Below are 16,957 nucleotides of genomic sequence, written 5' to 3'. Positions count from 1 at the left end.
TAATTGATCATGGCCAACTGTGAAACACTTCAGTGACTTTGTTGCATAAGCAATAAACTACCTTATTAGTGAGAAGATGAGCACAGATGATGAGGTGAAGGCCAAAGCTGATGAAAATCACAAATGAAAATTACAGAAAGGAAACCAATGTACCTTATTGTGTCTCAAGAAAACAACACCTTCGTGCAGCCAGTATGTTTCAGTAGTGGAGCACGGGTAGCCTTAGTGATAGATCAATTTGTCCTGTAAAAGTATTGTGTGCAACAGACTAATCAATGGAAAGGATCTTGTGATAATCTGTACAGGAGTGACTAGTTGCTGCAAAACTCACATTTGACATTTAACTTGACTGCATGTCTTCAGACTGATCAAGTCCTGCAGACTCACTCACTGACGTTCCTGTTGGCCCAGCCTGACCTACTTTGAAGGGTACACAGAGGACAGAAAGAGCTCACATTTTCCGATGTGTGGTGATACTGTAACACAGATCAATCTTTTTAATAATGAAATAGCATCATAGCACTATGACTGAACCTGTTTCATCTTGAATTTTAGATTTTAACTTTTAAATTTAGTTCAGTTTTAATTTGAATGTTACAGTTTAAATTGTCTCTTGATACTGTGCTTGCAATATCTGACAACGAAGGGGAAGGCAGTCTGTGCTGGGATTTGAGCCCAGGCAGCACCCACAATCTTGATAATACACCTGTAGAATGGGCGAACAATCTTGAGAGATACTGTAAAACCGTCTGACTTATTTGTCGCAGTGCATAGATTTTGCAAACATACACTGGCGTCATAATCATTGCACAATGTATCCAGCAGCTGTCATGCTTTCGGAAAAGATAACTAAATGGTAATCATATGATTATTTAGGAAGTCAGAGTGAAGCAATAATGTTGGGATGCACGTGCTGCATTGTTTTAACTAAATTAAGTTTTTAAAGAAGTTCAGAGGACTTTCAAGGTTTAGAGGAAATTAATCTTCAGACCTGTGACAAGAGTCCCTGGCGTAATAGGAGTGCCTGCACAGATAGTTTAGTTTAGATTAAATAGATAGTTGCCGAAGCGATGTTTATTTGAGAAGAATCTGACACATTCCAAAAAGCTTATTTATTCTGCACAAACAAATATGACAGAACTTTATCATATTTACTGTCTCGTGAACCACCAAGAAAACCAGTACAGGTTTTGTTTACAGAAAATGTGTGTAAAATCAACAAGCTTCTGGTATTCCACTGGGCAGAAGAAATTTTTAACCTATTGTAATTTGTATCAACATTACTCCTTTACGGAACGCCATTAAGCTAATTATTGCAGGGTGTTACAGTATGATAATAATATAATATTATGAAACTATTTTATAAGATGATAAGCAGTCCAGAGAACAAAAATGATTACAACGACATACTTTTAATGTATGAAAATATTACGTAGGTCATATCTTATTCATTAAACTCACAAAAACATCATTGTTACAGCACAACATACTTGTTAAAAGTAAATAAAATTGCACACAGTTCCAATAACATACTGGTTCTGTAACTTAAGATTTATTAACATTAACATTTATGATATTAGCGTGTTTAAAGTGCTTTATAAAATCAAAGAACTTAAAATATTAACCATGAACGCACACTCAGTACTTCACAGTATTGACTTAAGCATAAACACATTGAATAATTGAGCCTTTTTAACATAATGCATTATAGGTCCATATATATTAATTAGGAAACTACAGCTGTTTTCACTTCTCATTTAATCTTTGTTTTTGAGAATTAAATTTTGCAATACAGATGACCTTTGATATTGCACTGCAGTATTACAGTATAAGCAATAAACTACCACAGTCCTGTATTGTTCAAAGGTAAGGCCGAAGTCCTGGAAACAGTAGTACTGTAAGTCATTAGGAGGTGGGGGTAGATCAAAAATAAACTATGGCTGCAGATACAAGGGTAATTATCACTGGTATAGAACTACTGTAGTCCTTGACATACTGATATCTAGATTATCAGAAGACGGAAAACCTCATTCATGATAGTCTTCAATCAATACCATAACACTACAGAAGTACCTCAGGAATATGAAAACAAACATGGAAAGTAACTCCACAAAAGCCAATACTGAAATATATGTCTTGGCTGTTTTTTGTACATATCTTTAAATGTAAAAGTAAAAGTAAAAGATGCAAGACAAAACACCATTTTTTGTCTTTGGAGCCTTTCTTTAGATGTGATAAATGATATTGCAGGTCAAAAAATGTTATAATACTATAACGCAACGGGGGTTCAGGCGGGAGCCCTTGCCGCATTAGGTCGGCCCCCCACCGTCGAGGGCTCGAACCCGGGACTCCCGCGTCACTCAACAGGGACCCAGCCCGGTGAGCTAAAGAGAGATCGCTCCACAGGCCAGTAGCTGCAGTCCTGGTATCACAGGGAAGGGCGGTTATGTCACCTTCTCTGGTAAGCCGGCTCTTACACACCCTGATGGCAGTATGCGTTACAATACTTTTATGAGGAAGAAACATGCTGAAGATATTTCACTGAACATCCCCTTTAGTTTTCGTGCAGATGTCATTTGAATACAGTCTTATGTTTTACTTTTTCTTCTCAGACGAGCTTTCTGAATTCTTCCACCCATCGAGACTAATTTGTGCTGATGAGTGTCTTACTTTTCTAGAAGAAACATGAACACCTGTACTTGTATTGTCATTCACAAGATCCTCACCTTTCATGCAGAATATGTACTCTGGGAACATTTTAGAGAGTTCTAATGTTTAACTGTCCAACAGTAATTTTTGTGTTCCAGTTTCACACCTCCTCTCCCTCCCCCATATCATTGGTTGAAATGTGAAGTTTTGCTGTTTTTTAGTAGGGTTTACCACCCTTTGTGAAAGCTTTGGTATCTCTGCTCTTATCATGTGAGATTTCCTGTATACTGTATGAACACTTATGTTTACCATTTACAGATTAGTATAATTTCCGATACTTATTGAGCCCTTGAAGCAGAGTGATTCTTTCTGATGTGACTGTTGTCTGAGAACCAATAGCTTAGTATCATGTCAGTAAAATCCTGTATTTTGTTAACATTTCCATTTTAAACAAAAGCCATGAATGCATAATGTGTACAACATGCCCATGTTACTTTTTTTACCGTAATTATTATTTCATATATATTAATGATCTCCCACTGTTTCACAGGTACTGCAGGAGCTACAACTCCTAGGTTAGTCACATGTCTTAAACAAGAGTTGAACCTCTTTCAAATGCTGAACTTGTCCTTGAAATCCGTCTGGTTGTGGTGCGCGCATCTTCACTCAGAGCATTTTCGATTTTCGACAGAAAGGAGACCTTGAACTTCTCCTTGAAGTCTTTGCCCATGAACACATAAAGGATAGGATTGAGGCAGCTGTTAGCAAAGGCAAGGGAAACTGCCATACTCATCCACTTCAGGAAAATATCAGGGCTGTAATTATAGTGGTTTATCTCCAGGATGATAAAAATGTGATAGGGTAACCAGCAGAGAAAGAAAGTCACTATGATGGCAGTCATGATCTTGAATGGTTTCAAGGATTTTGCCATTCGGTTTTTCTTCAGTTTTATAATGATAATGGAGTAGCAGAAGGCTATGACAATAAAAGGAATGACAAATCCAAAAACGAATCTTGTTAAAGCAACCACTCCATGAAGATTTTTTTTAGACATACCAGAGCCATATTTGTTAAAACAATGTGTCTTCTCAGATTTGACTGCAGTGTCTCGGAAGATCAGTGAGGGTGTGCTCAATAAAGCAGAGATAATCCAGGCAATGAGGACCACTACAGTAGCAAATCGTGTGGTGCGGTAATTTTGGGACCATACTGGGTAGAAAACTGACACACTTCGGTCAATGCTGATGATGACCAGGAGGAAGATGCTGCTGAACATGTTCAGGAACATTATGAAGGAGGTGAACTTGCACATAAACTTTCCAAAGTGCCAATGTTGGTCACTGGCCATTTGAACAATACTGAACGGAAGAAAAACACAGAATAAGAAATCAGAGACTGCCAAGCTGAGGAACCAAGTGGTGTTAATGGTCCTCTTCATCTTGAAACCAGTTATACAGATCACTATACCATTTCCAATCACTCCCAGGATGAAAATTATGGAATTTATCACAATGATCATGATATTCATTACAGATGGTTGTTGCATAGTATATGGTTTTGAGTAAGTCTTTTCTGTGCTGTTATAATAAGAACTCTTATCACTACTAGAAATATTGTAGTCATAGTCATAGGTTTGGTCCATTCTTGCAAGAATAAAATACAATTTTTCTTCTTTCTCTGTGAAAACAAGACAATGAAACAAAAACGCATAATGAGTTCTAATGGTAAGAACATTGAATGCCAAACCCTGGACAACTCCCTTTGCAAGTCCATAACAGGGCACGTGCGTGCATTACACATGTATTACATATACCAGTCATCTCAATATTGCCAAAATTAAAGATAAAATATCCTAAAAGTGTGAATAATGTGGCCATTATGTGTATAATATATAGCTACTGTAGATGGTTATGGATCCCCGATCACACGTTGAAAAGTACTGTAAGTAGAAAAACACAACATTTCTGCTGTGGAGCCTATTTGGATGTGTAGGGGAGAGAGGAAGAGAGAAAACATCTGAAGCCGAGGAGTGGGGTAGGAAAGGCCGAAGAAGGGAGTGAGAACAGGTAAGGGAGGTGAAAAGGGGTCTAAAGAAATGGAAATCTGGCACATGAATTCCAGGAAATGTGGGGAAGGAGTCAATATTTAAATAAATGGAGAGTGTAGAAAGAGAAATGTTGGTCACTGAGTGCTTGGAAAATGACTGAACCAAGCTTACGGATAATTTTGGCTTCTAACGTGTTTCTGGTTTTGGAGTCTTTGAAAGCCTGTGTCAGCAGAGATAAAATGGGCAGCTCTGGGCTTGGAGAGATCTTTGATCTTCTCTGCTCTATTTGCAGCAGGACACATATACTGTACATGTCCCCTCTAGTCACCTGAAGGGCATTGTGCTTGTTCTTTTTTTTACTGCGTTTGCTGTAGAGAGGGATCTGCCATTTACATTGAGGAAACCATAAAGAAGACCATGATTACAATGACCATGTTGTCTGCATCCTTTCACAGGGATTCACAAGCTCCTACAATACACGCAGTAGTATTGTAATTGAACTTTAGGAAAGATTCTTCATGTTATTCAGCTGCTTGACATTTTACATATCAGAAATACTATAGACGAATTCTGGTTGGTATGGCCAAGACGGAAAAGATATTTCAATCACTGCATCAAAAAAGTTTTAAATATGATTGCAGTGGAGGACAAAGGCTTTTCCTTTAATCTTTCCAATGTAAAATGCTTTAATTCTATTCTGATTCTACTTCTACAACAGCAAAGTAGCACCATGGAGAAGTGCTCTAGATTTATTGCTAAAGAAATTAAATTAAATTCGAATCAATCCCCAGATGAGACACTGCGGTTTTATCCATGAGTAAGGTACTTCATCAGAATTGTTCTGCTAAAATCTTGTACTCAACTGTATAAATGGGTGCAAATGTAAGACATCGTAAACACATCAGCCGAATATATACTGTTTGATTAATTAAAAAATCTGGATGTACAGTATGTGAACTGAATGAAACTTATTTTCTGAAATTTTAAATAACATTCTCAACAATCATGTAATATATATATTTTTAAAGTGTATGGGAAAACATGAATGGCCAGAAATTAATAAAATGTTTTAATAGGTTTTTGAAAATAATTTGGTGTAAACAATTTATTTCTTGCTCACGTTTATGTTTAATGAAAAATATCAATTTTAAAATACAACAATGCTGCTGAAAGACATAAAAAGGTTTTTGTTTTCATGTGAAAGAAATTCCCTTCAGGATCCCAAGCCAGATATTTCACCAAACTTCTTCCATTATAATAATTGCCAGGTTTTATGGACTCACTCCAAGTGTGGCGATGTACATGTGAATAAACATCCTCACACTTGGAGATTAAACTGATTTTAAATGTCAATTCAGAATGAATCACCATTTCAAAAGAATTTGTAAGATGTAATATGAAAAATACTAGATTTGCAATTAGCATTTATCTAATTTAATTCATTTGTCTTATTTCTTGTTAGACTGTCACATCATAAAAGCGCTGTCATGTCATAAATAATAGCGAAAATGAATCACCTTTTTATAATATTACAATTTCATGAAACTGTCCTATAAACAAGCTTATATCTATTTTTCCAGAATTTGATCCATTTTGTATGGACATAAATATGTTTAGATTTCATACATTTACATTTCTGAAGGGAGAGTGGGATGATACAAAGAGAAAGGTAAGAAGTTAAAACTTACCTTAAGATTGTAATTGACAGCAAAAGGCAAATGCTCAAGTCTCCAGTCTCATCTGACTGATCACAGGCAACATTGCACTAGTGTACAGAATATGACCAAAACCATACTTCCGTGTAAGCATCGCCTTTGGTCAATAACTTTAAGCCACAATCTCCACCTATTGTTTGACTTCTCCAAAACCAAGACCCCATTCTGGGTGCTGTGTTCTTTACTCCCTCCAGTGTTGCTTGGGTGTCATAGCTGTTAAGCTAGTATCACCACTTAAGTTAAATGTGGCTTAATAAGGCCATTGACATATTAGGGAATAACGCCTAGAAAGATAACTCCAATGCTCCAAAACTTTTTTTAAAAAATTTAAAGCCATGTAAGAAAAGAAAGTTACAAAAATTGAAGATGCTGTGCAGGTGACGTGTATTCTGAACACATAGCTTTAATTTACTTTTTAAATATATAGCACTAATTAGCCTGGGCTCATTAGTGCAAAGAGTTTAGGTTTAAAACTCAGGCAGCGGACATGGGGTGACCTGGTGCTAGGTGGGTCTCAGGACATCCGAATGACAGAATGCTGAGCGAGAAATATATAGCCCCAGAGAGAGAGACACTGGAAGGACAGGAAAGCACCAGAAACAAGAGACAGGACAGAGAAGGAGCGCCCTCTGGCTACAGAGGGCGTGACACATATGAAGACAGAGAGATAAGTAATTGAACTGTACAGTATACTGTGCATTTCAGGTAAAGAAGAAAAAAAGAATTTACCAATTGTTACCTTCAAGTTGCAACATGTCGAATGCATAAACCTGTTATTATTAATAAATACATTATAATTAATAAATTATTCAGAATTATGCCAGCACATTTCAGCACTTTACTGATAGCTTCTTCGGTTTCACATTAGTTTATCCTGTAAAACTGTTGCCATCTGTAAGACAAGCTGGAGCAATTCTTTGCTGCTGCTGTCATTCTGCTGACAGCACAATTAGGAGGTGGTGGATAATGAATTTTGTAAAGCTGTAAATTAAAAAAAAAAAACAGAATTGTCCCAATCTCTTGGACGAGATATATTGCTTTGTAATTGCCTCTCTTTTAAATGCTGTATGTAATTTTGCGAATCTAATGACATATATTACGAGTATAAAAGCTTTATTTCTTAATATGGGCAGCAAAAAAAACCCATGAAGGCATTAAATCAACAACAATACAGTTGAGGAGCTTTTAAAAACAGAATAGTCACAGAGGAGACCGAGGGCCACACTCTCTTTAGATTTCCAAACGTTGTTTAAATCAAAACAGATTGTGTAAAAAACATCTATGATTTCAACCGATGTGTCCAACCTTCATCAGACCGGAGAAGCGGGTGTTTTTTTAAAAAAGGGATCAGTCACTCAGATGACAGACTTGCGACAGAGAACTATTAATTATCAATCTATCAAAAATTCAATTGGGCACTGTACAATAAAACAAGCACAAAAATATTAGATATCATAATTATAAATATAAATCTATTTTAATAAAAAGCTCATCATGAATTTACAAAATTGCTATAGCAACTGTTTATTAGTAAACATTTACACAATTGAATCACCCCAGACAGGATACAGATAAATCAACTGGTGTAAGCGAAAAGATAACTATAAGACTGAAAACGTATTTACTTATTTTAAATAAATAATAAATAAAAAAAAGAAGCGTAATACACAAGGATCAGTTGTTAAAAACAGATGCTGTAATAAAATCTAATTTAAAACTGAAACCCAGAGGCATCAAGGTTCCAGTAAATCCAGTTAAATCCAATATGTTTCTCAAGATTTAAGAAAGATATCAATACTCTTCGCCTTTTATTTTGTGTCACAATTTCAAATAGAAAAAGAGATCAGTACTATACAGATCTCTTTATAAAAAATGATATGGTTCAGGAATGGTCCGATCTTTACATTTTTAAGTTCCCTTGCGTTTTTGCCTACATAGAACAATCCACAGGGACAACGGGTAACAGATACCATTAAAGGAATCATAATTAATCACTTCTCAAGTCTGAATTGCCTAGTTGCTATGGGCTGGAAGAATTCTTTAATTTTTCGAGTACAATGACATTGAGTTTCCATATTGATACTTACATGAAGGCAATAATTAAATAGGAATGTTTGGTGCAAAATGTGACAAAATACTTTTGTCAAATAATTTGTTACATGTCACAATACATACAGTACAATGGTGAACTACATACTTATTATATGTAGTTCTCCTATGTGTTAGGAGGTTATTCAAACATACAGCATTACCAAGAGAATCAGGAGAGAATATACCAGTGTTTTCAAGTGCACCATATAAGTACTGTATTATCATTTGAATACATCTTGTACTCTGTACATTGGATGTAGTGAAAAACTCTATTCTTTTGCAGTAGGATGGCAGCTGTTGACATATAAAAACTTTTATTATTTAAAAAATATCTGAAAATGTTGTCAATCCATCCTGGAGCTCCGCTAAGATAGTTCCCTTCACAATTCACTCAGACATCCAAGACAGTAATATGGCCACATTTCAGCGTAAACAGAGAATGTTCTGGAAACTTCCTTCTTTGGTAGTTCGTGACTCACAAAGTGCAACTGTAACCCATCTGTTCATTCCCAAAAATAACATTTTTTGACAACTTTAAGGTAGTTCACACAAAATTAAAGAACAAGCCAACCTTCCCATGCAGTGTTAGAAATGCACTCAGGACAACATTACGTTCTGCGAACAAAATACTACTGTTGTCATCAACATTATATATTGGGGATTTGGGATACAGCTGGGATTTACTGGAGCAGGGAGAGTCAGGTACAGTACCTTGCTCAGGGGTACAACAGTAGCGTCCCACCTAGTATTTGAACCCATGACTCTTCAGTCAGGAGATGCCCAGACAACTATCAAGGTCTGTCAAGGTCTAGCTCTGAAACATTGTTTTCTGCAGTTTTTGTACAATCTTTTATCACAAAATTCAAATGCCAAGTTGTCCTTTTTAGGTATCGTAAATCTTTTCTTGTCACTAGTAGAAGTCACAACCGGTATCACAAACAGCCATTTCCTGGTATGTTTCTGGGAATTTTGCCAGTATCTTCATGTCGGGTTCACATGCTTAACCCTTCACATCTTCATACTGAAGTCTGACGTCATCGTCAGCAAACAAAGTTAAATACAACATGTCTCTATATACTCTACTCTACTATACTGATGGGAAAAAACGCAACATTTTCTGGAAATAGAATACTATATTTATAGCTTGTGTACTTTCACAAAAAGTTTTCAATTTGTTTCAAGCCCTCTGACCAGCAATACAGCTTGTGCTGTGAGGCATTGCAACTTGCCAATCACACGAAAGCTCGTTAGGTAAACTTTTACCCAACGAGGTCCAGGTGGAACAATGCCTGATCAGGTCACCTTTAAAAAGGCCTTAATTCCAAGCTGAGGTCTTTGCAAGAAAAAAGCCACTCAGTTTTCTGTGCATTCCATAATTCCTCGAATGTCACCAGAAGAAAGGGAGAGGGCCATTGGCATGCTGCAGGCAGGCATGTCATGTGCCAGCGTTGCCAGACACTCCGCTGTGTCCAGACTGCAGAGAAAGTTTCAGCAGACTGGCAGGACAGATGACCATCCAAGATGCAGTTGCCCTCGAGTGACCACACAAGAGCAGGACCAACGCATCAGACTAGTCCATCTAAGAGATCATTTCAGATCTTCCACCTGTACTGCTGCTGAAACTGCCGGAAGACACAATGCCCACATCAGTGACAGGACAGTGAGGTTTAATGCTGCTGGCCTTAGAGCAAGGCAACCTGTCAGAGGCCCTCTGCTCACACCTCCTCAACGTCACACCCGACTGGCTTGGGCCAGACAGAGGCTGCGATGGACTCGTCAGCAGTGGCATCAGGTCCACTTCATGGATGAGTCACTCTTCAGCCTGTTCCACGCAGATGGAAGGACCACAGTGTGGAGGAGGAGGTGTTGCGTTTCTTTTTTCCATCAGTATATTTTTAGGTTGTGCATCTTTTTACTTAGTTGGCATGGTGGTGCAGTTGTTCGCATTGTTGACTCCTGGGTTTTCTCTGGGAAAACTGGCCCTGGTGTCCGATCCAGGGTGTATCCTGCCTTGTGCCCTTTGCCTGCCAGGATAGGCTCTGACTCCCCCACAACCCTGAATTGGAATAAGTGGTTAGAAAATTGATGTTTTTTTTCCCTGTTGTTTGGGTAAGATTTGAAAGAGACTCAGCTCTGCTTAGAAACTACTCCCCATAATCTGTTCCCTTTAAATTTATTTTCTTTTTAAAATGTATTTTAAAAATATTTATACATTTAGTTAAATATTGCTAAGAATTTAAAGGCAGCTATCATTCAACAACAAAGACATTGAAGTTCATAGGACCCAAATTTTATTAGAGAAAATGTAAACAAAATATGGTATTTAATAGTAAACAAAGAAGTTATACAATAAAAATGTGATATATTTTATTACAATGTTGCAATCACAGTACAAATAATTGTTCCCTTTATTACTCAATTAAAGGAAAATGATTGTATCACTTTGAAAATTTAGAGCCCACCATTCAGTTTTTTTAAATCATTGTTATAATTATTAAAAACATAAGGGGGTACAATTTGCTACTTTTTTTACCCTTTTAGACCAGAAGGCCACAAGTGTAAATCTCTTTGTGAGTACTATATAAATCCATTCAAATCTGTTAATCAAATTGGAATGATGATTTTGGTGCATGACTTTTCGGGTTTTTCAGAGAAAAACAATAATCAGAAAAAAAGCTGATATTTGAATGCTAAAGGTTGTTTTGGTTGCTTGTGGTCTAGCATTTAATAATTATTTTATTCCAGAATTTCTGTGATTCATCTTTTAGTTGATAGATTCATTTTCCATTCGATAAAAAGGATGTTAATAAAAGCACATACAGTAACATACATTTGTGATTAACAGTTTAGTGGAAATGGACAAGCTCTGCCTAAGTCTTACTGTTATTTGTGAGAACGCACATTATTCTGGTGTACACAACTTTTGTAGAAATACATGCAGCAGATTTCAAACCCATTAATTACACAGCAACGATTCAGTTCGATTTGATTAGATTGAGATGTGATTGACTATATACTGAAACACTTTATATAATATACTTAAGAATTTGTTTTGAGTTTTTGATTTTATGTTTTTAAAGATTTTGTTCCATGTGATTTAAATATTGATTACATGATTAATTACAGTACATGCATATTAATGATGATTAGAAAATAGCCTAGCACTGCCTCAGTTATTACATTAGTCATACAAAACATACATTGTTTTCAAAATTTTCTCCAGCTTTACAACAATTCTACATTCACGGCTTGCCATTTCTTTTTAGTGATAATCACAAAAAAAAACTCCTCATTTTTAAATCTATTACTACATTACCTGTCAAAAAAGTTTCTTGCTGGTTGTTTTATAAGCAAAGCTTCTGAAGAAAACCAACTAGAAAACCTAAAATTCACCTTTAATTCTATATCTTAAAATTACTGGCTGACTTGTAGTAATTGAAAAAGAAGGTGAAATATTTAGATTTCTCCAGTAACACTCTCTTTTATATATTAGAAAATATTTAGGATGAATTCATGTTTATCTGTAATATGCTGAACGCAAGTTAGCAATGTAAAAAGGATCAGTCAGAATCACTTCTGTGCCTCAGTGTCATTTTTCTTTAAGGGTTTCATTTCTTCTGCACTTTTTTCTTCTCCGCTATCCTGCACCCCTGTGAGAAACGCATCCTCCATCCAAGACATCTTGAGGTCGCTGCCCATGAAGATGTAGACGATTGGATTGATGCAGCTGTTTGCTACTGCCAGCACTGTAGTAATGGGCAACCCGTAAGCAAATATTTTGTGCATGTACGTTGGAGCATTGAGAGCCATGAGCATGAACACATGATAGGGTGCCCAGCACAAGAAGTACAGGAAGATCATCACACGGACAATTCGATAAGTTCGGGAGGACTTGAACCTATAGCTGTTCTTCAGGAATGATACCAAACAGGAGCCTAAACAAATAATAAATAAAGGAAGTACTATACCAAAAATAAATCTGGTGGCAATAACAGTTTTAACTCTAATTTCACCTTCCACGGTGTTGATGTTCAAGAATCCAGACCCATAGTTGTCATAACAGACTGTTTTCCCAGATTTATTGGCAATGTCACGTAGCGCCAGCGATGGAGTGCTTAATATTGCAGAGGCAAACCACGTGGCCCAGACCATATTGGTGGCTGTCAGAGCTGTGCAGCATTTTCGAACACAGCCATCAGCTATGGCTGAGAAGCACCGGTCAATGCTGAGCAAGGTCAGAATCAAGGCAGTGGAGAACATGCTGATGAACATGACGTAGGAATTCAGCTTGCACATGATGAGCCCAAAGACCCAATTGAAGTCGTATAGTGCATAGATGATGGCAAAGGGCAAAAAGAGGCAGAATATGAAGTCTGTGACAGCCAAGCCAAGGAACCAGATGGTACTGGTTGTTTTCTTCATCTTGCATGTCATACAGATGACTAAGATGTTCAGAGACACTCCTAGCAGGAAGACCATGGAGTATAGGACTGCGTACATATACTTCAGAGGTACCTTCTTCTCCGTTACATTAAGTTCTCCTGGAAGACTGTTGTCAATGAATGGATTATTGTTTGTTTCACTGTCATTGGCGACATAATCATAGTCGTAAGAAAATGGTGGTAAAGTCATCATAGACAATTTCCTTTGTCTGTGTAAAAACATAAATCAGACATAATACAAGCTATAAAACACCTCAGAAAACAGGGCACATGAAAAAAAATACATAAAAATGAAAACTATCAGCTACAAATACTCATGTACAAATATGGTACACATTAAAACATTCTAATGCCCAAGGCCCCAGTATGGTGACAGGGACAGAGATCTGTAGGACAAAATATTAAGTATTTAAATTAAATATTCTATGAGGACATACACACTGCATACTGTATGCCTTCTTGTTTTCACTGCGATTGGCAAATATTGTATGTCTTTCTACTGTCCAACTGCAGTCTTCTAGCTTTTGTCCTACAGTAAGTGGTAATTAAATTAAAGGGCTATTAAATAATGAGATTGAACATCTGTTTTTTGCAGTTAACCATTTGTTTTAGAAAGGTTTTACTTTAAACATTCTGTTGATAAGAAATGCTCTCTTCAGCTCTGCTCTTAACTTGTTAAAAAACTGTTGCTCTCTTGCCACTGTCTCAGCAAGTATTAATGATGTATCAGCCAGAGACAGAAATAGTAACTGCATTGTATCAAAGGCATTGCTACTATTATACTCTGTAGGGTGCTGTGCTTAATTCCAGACAGACATCAGTTGGAACACAGCACCCCAGGTCTGGAATTGAACCCAGGGCCCCAGTGCTGCAAGGCTCTAAGGTGCTACCCACTTCAATGGACTTATATAATCCAAAAATCGGGCAGAGCGGTGGCTCTGTGGTTAAGGATCTGCACCTGTGGCTAGAAGGTTGCAGGTTCAAATCCTGCAGCCGGCAGATAAATCCTACTCCATTGGGCCCCTGAGCAAGGCCCTTCACCCCAACTACTCCAAGGGCACCATGTAAATGGCTGACCCTGCACTCTGACCCCAAGCTTCTCTCCCTGTCTGTGCATCTCATGGAGAGCAAGTTGGAGTATGCAAAAAAACAAAAACAAATTCCTACAAGGAAGTGTATACAGTATGACCAATAAAGTGATCTTAATCTTAAAATCAATAGATGCAAAACAGCTAGTAAAAGTTAACCTAAGTTACCAGGATTCACAAACAGCAGAGACATCCATCTTTTGTTAAAAGGGTGCAATGTATCAGAATGGCTCATGTCATTTTTTTAACAATCATCTTTTGCAGCTTTCTCACATCTTGGCAACAAAGGGCTATTACGCAAATTGCTTACTATCACGTATTCCGAGGGGAAAGGTAGGGGAAAAGACCGCGTGCAGAGTCTAAGAGTTAAAACTTCATTCCAGGGCGAACGTAACTAAATCGTGCGTTAGAGCAAGGTTAGTGGGTCAGAAATTGAGAGGGTCACAGGCACGAACTAGAAGTCGGAGTAAGACACTAACCGGATGCGTATAGTAGCTCAGGCTGAGAAAACCTCAAGCACGAGTGGAAGTTTAAACAAACAAGGTGAGCGATCGGCTGCTCGTGGGAATGCAACTGTGCCTGCGTGCGGTTTGTGACACCAGTACATCACCAATGTAATTTAAATTTGCCTTGTTATAATCAAAGAATCAATAAGCATAAAAATGTGTTAGAAATGGCTGAATTGCACAAAATAAATGACTGAAAGAAATAAGTTTTGTGTTGCGCACAAACGTTAAAGAACACAGTATAATGCTTAACTTTTCCTTTATCCTGCTGCAACTGTTTGTTGCTGCGTTCACCATTAATAAAAAAAAGTCTTATCTTACCTGACAAAATCACATAAAAATATGTGTTTAAATCTGTATTAAACACTGGTTGGCACTGGTTTTTTTAATTGCTCAATTGCCCCGTCTTCAGTTTCCACTGGGATAAAAAAAACTATGTGAGAAAGTGTATAGACTTTTCCTTCGAAAGAAAAAAAGGCTCTGATTGCACAAAAAAGCAATCACAGATTGTATGAAGATATCCTTTCGGAATCTCTTGAACTAGGAAATATGTTAAAAAGAAACAAAGTGCAGATGAAATTTGAAGAAATTAAGTTGTCCCTTCTCTTTAAATCCTACACTAGCACTTAATCTAATCTAAACATGGTTTTTGGCTTTAACTGAGCTGGAATGTGGACAGCATTCTCTTTTTCTCAGTATTCCCCACCTACAATTGGGACGATTAGATTATTCTGCTCAGAACGAAACTGAAAGTATGAAATCCACAGAAAGTGAATCTCCATGTTGATAATACCAGCAAAGAAAGAAGGCAAAGAAAAAATGGCGTTAAATGGTTGACAATACCTTGACCTCATTATTGCTCACATTAATTTGCATCTTAGTATCTTACAAAACTTTATAAAATAACGACAAAATTAAGGGAGCACATTTTTTCCCTGTTGTTGACATTAGGACTTTTTTGATCCAGAATATCTGTTCTGGGGGAACAGCATGGCTGTAGAATACTTATCTAAACATGCTGAAGCTTGTCAGAAGAGTTTTTTAAACATAAAAGTGTGAAGACATCACGTTTTTTTTTATTTGTGAAAGTTTATGTTTTACAAAGCATTATGCTATGGAATTTTCCAGTTCTTAGCTGAGGTTCAGAAATGCTGGATGTTGTTTCTCTAAAAAAATGAACATGAATAGTGATCACAGGTTGTATACTGTAGTTTTTGAGCTTGACTTTCGATCACTTGTATACTGTATGCACAAATATTGTATTTCAAGAGACAAAAATAATGAAACAGGAAAAGGAAGCAGAATAGAGTCAATCCAATGGGAGCAGCTGGATATAATAATGGGATGTTTGGAAAAAACGCTTTGCAGGAGGTTTGCAGTCCCTACTTATCACTAATTTTAGAGTATCTAACGCTAATATACAGTAGGTAAGTGAACAGGACAAGTGTCACTCACTGACCCAGTGGGCCTGTGAAGCCATTCTCTTAATTATTAAATCTGGATTCTGCCTTGTTGAGAGATATGATGGAGCAAGCAGATGGAGAAAACCGTGTCCTGCTGACAGGACGAAAATCCAATTGCTAGAGCCCAGTGACAGCTCGGAGACAGACAAGTGGTGAAGGGGATAGTCGGAGCAGGACAGAAGGCAGAGGCTGAGGGAGGTTGCTGGGACAGGACGGAGAGTGGTAGCAGACAGGACCGAGCAGTGAAAGAAGGCGAGCGCGGCTATCAAGACAGATCCAGGCAGGCAGGGTGGCCGCGCCACCTCGAAGTTTGCAGGCAGGAGGTTCGGAAAACAAGCTGCCAGTCCTGTGCCCGGCTCAGAGTGACAGGGTGCAGGTGGGAAGACCATGTTGGAGACAGACGGAGAATCTCTTGAGCAGGATTCAGGCTAGGTGTCCTTCTGAGACGCTGTGAATACTACCCAGGTCGGAATGTCACTCAATGACAGAGCACTGGATCAGTGGCAAAGCATGGGATTAGCTCCCCTTAATAGCGGGAAGACAGCTGGGACAATTGGCCCAATTAAGTCCAGACAGCCCCGAGCGCCTTCATGCAGATGCTTACAGTTTCCAAGGAGACCGAGATCTGCCAGCTCTGGCTCACCCAGACATAACACTGGTCAGCTACTTCATGCAAGTGAAATACGAACGGGAAATTTGACTTATGAAACTGGTCCCCGGTTCTCAAGGGCTGCAGTTCAGAGAAGTCCCTGATTTCAGCAGTTAGTGTCCCCTTGATTACATAGTTTAATGTATCCTAATTGTAAGAGTATCTTGCATTCCATCCTATTTGGAATCCTGCTTCTTAGAAAAATTGATCTGGGGTTTGTGTGCTTTTGTGGTTTGTTGCTAAGCAAGATATCTTTCACGCACAGTGTCAACATAAGTCTGACTCTGATAAGGATGTGCGACCCAAG

General features: G+C 37.8%; 2 protein-coding genes across 3 annotated transcripts; both read right to left on the bottom strand.

The window, feature by feature from the left end:
- Window positions 1-1,097: 1,097 nt before the first annotated feature.
- LOC102696733 (chemerin-like receptor 1) lies at window positions 1,098-6,502 on the bottom strand. Of its 2 annotated transcripts, none has more exons than XM_015365970.2 (2): window positions 6,385-6,502; window positions 1,098-4,326 (listed from the first exon to the last, which is right to left on the bottom strand). In XM_015365970.2, exon 2 carries the CDS (start codon window positions 4,289-4,291, stop codon window positions 3,239-3,241), a length of 1,053 nt encoding a protein of 350 aa, XP_015221456.2. In that variant the 5' UTR covers window positions 4,292-4,326; window positions 6,385-6,502; the 3' UTR covers window positions 1,098-3,238. The 2 variants fall into 2 exon arrangements, with proteins under 2 accessions (XP_015221456.2, XP_015221457.2); XM_015365971.2 differs by having other exon boundaries at window positions 1,098-4,007.
- A 4,274-nt stretch (window positions 6,503-10,776) lies between these two features.
- Window positions 10,777-15,237, bottom strand: LOC102696538 (chemerin-like receptor 1). Its single transcript, XM_015366018.2, has 2 exons — window positions 14,860-15,237; window positions 10,777-13,153 (listed from the first exon to the last, which is right to left on the bottom strand). The coding sequence occupies exon 2, from the start codon at window positions 13,135-13,137 to the stop codon at window positions 12,073-12,075; it is 1,065 nt and encodes a 354-aa protein (XP_015221504.2). The 5' UTR covers window positions 13,138-13,153; window positions 14,860-15,237; the 3' UTR covers window positions 10,777-12,072.
- Between the last annotated feature and the right edge of the window lie 1,720 nt (window positions 15,238-16,957).

Source organism: Lepisosteus oculatus, chromosome 22 (assembly GCF_040954835.1).
Source record: "Lepisosteus oculatus isolate fLepOcu1 chromosome 22, fLepOcu1.hap2, whole genome shotgun sequence".
Classification (NCBI taxonomy): domain Eukaryota; kingdom Metazoa; phylum Chordata; class Actinopteri; order Semionotiformes; family Lepisosteidae; genus Lepisosteus; species Lepisosteus oculatus.
The sequence above is the reverse complement of the archived record's forward strand: the minus strand, read 5'-3'. Positions and strand labels throughout refer to the sequence as shown.

Bases quoted from the DNA above. Each gene is read 5' to 3' on its own strand.
- LOC102696733 (XM_015365970.2), bottom strand. From the start codon at position 4,291: ATGGACCAAACCTATGACTATGACTACAATATTTCTAGTAGTGATAAG.
- LOC102696538 (XM_015366018.2), bottom strand. From the start codon at position 13,137: ATGATGACTTTACCACCATTTTCTTACGACTATGATTATGTCGCCAAT.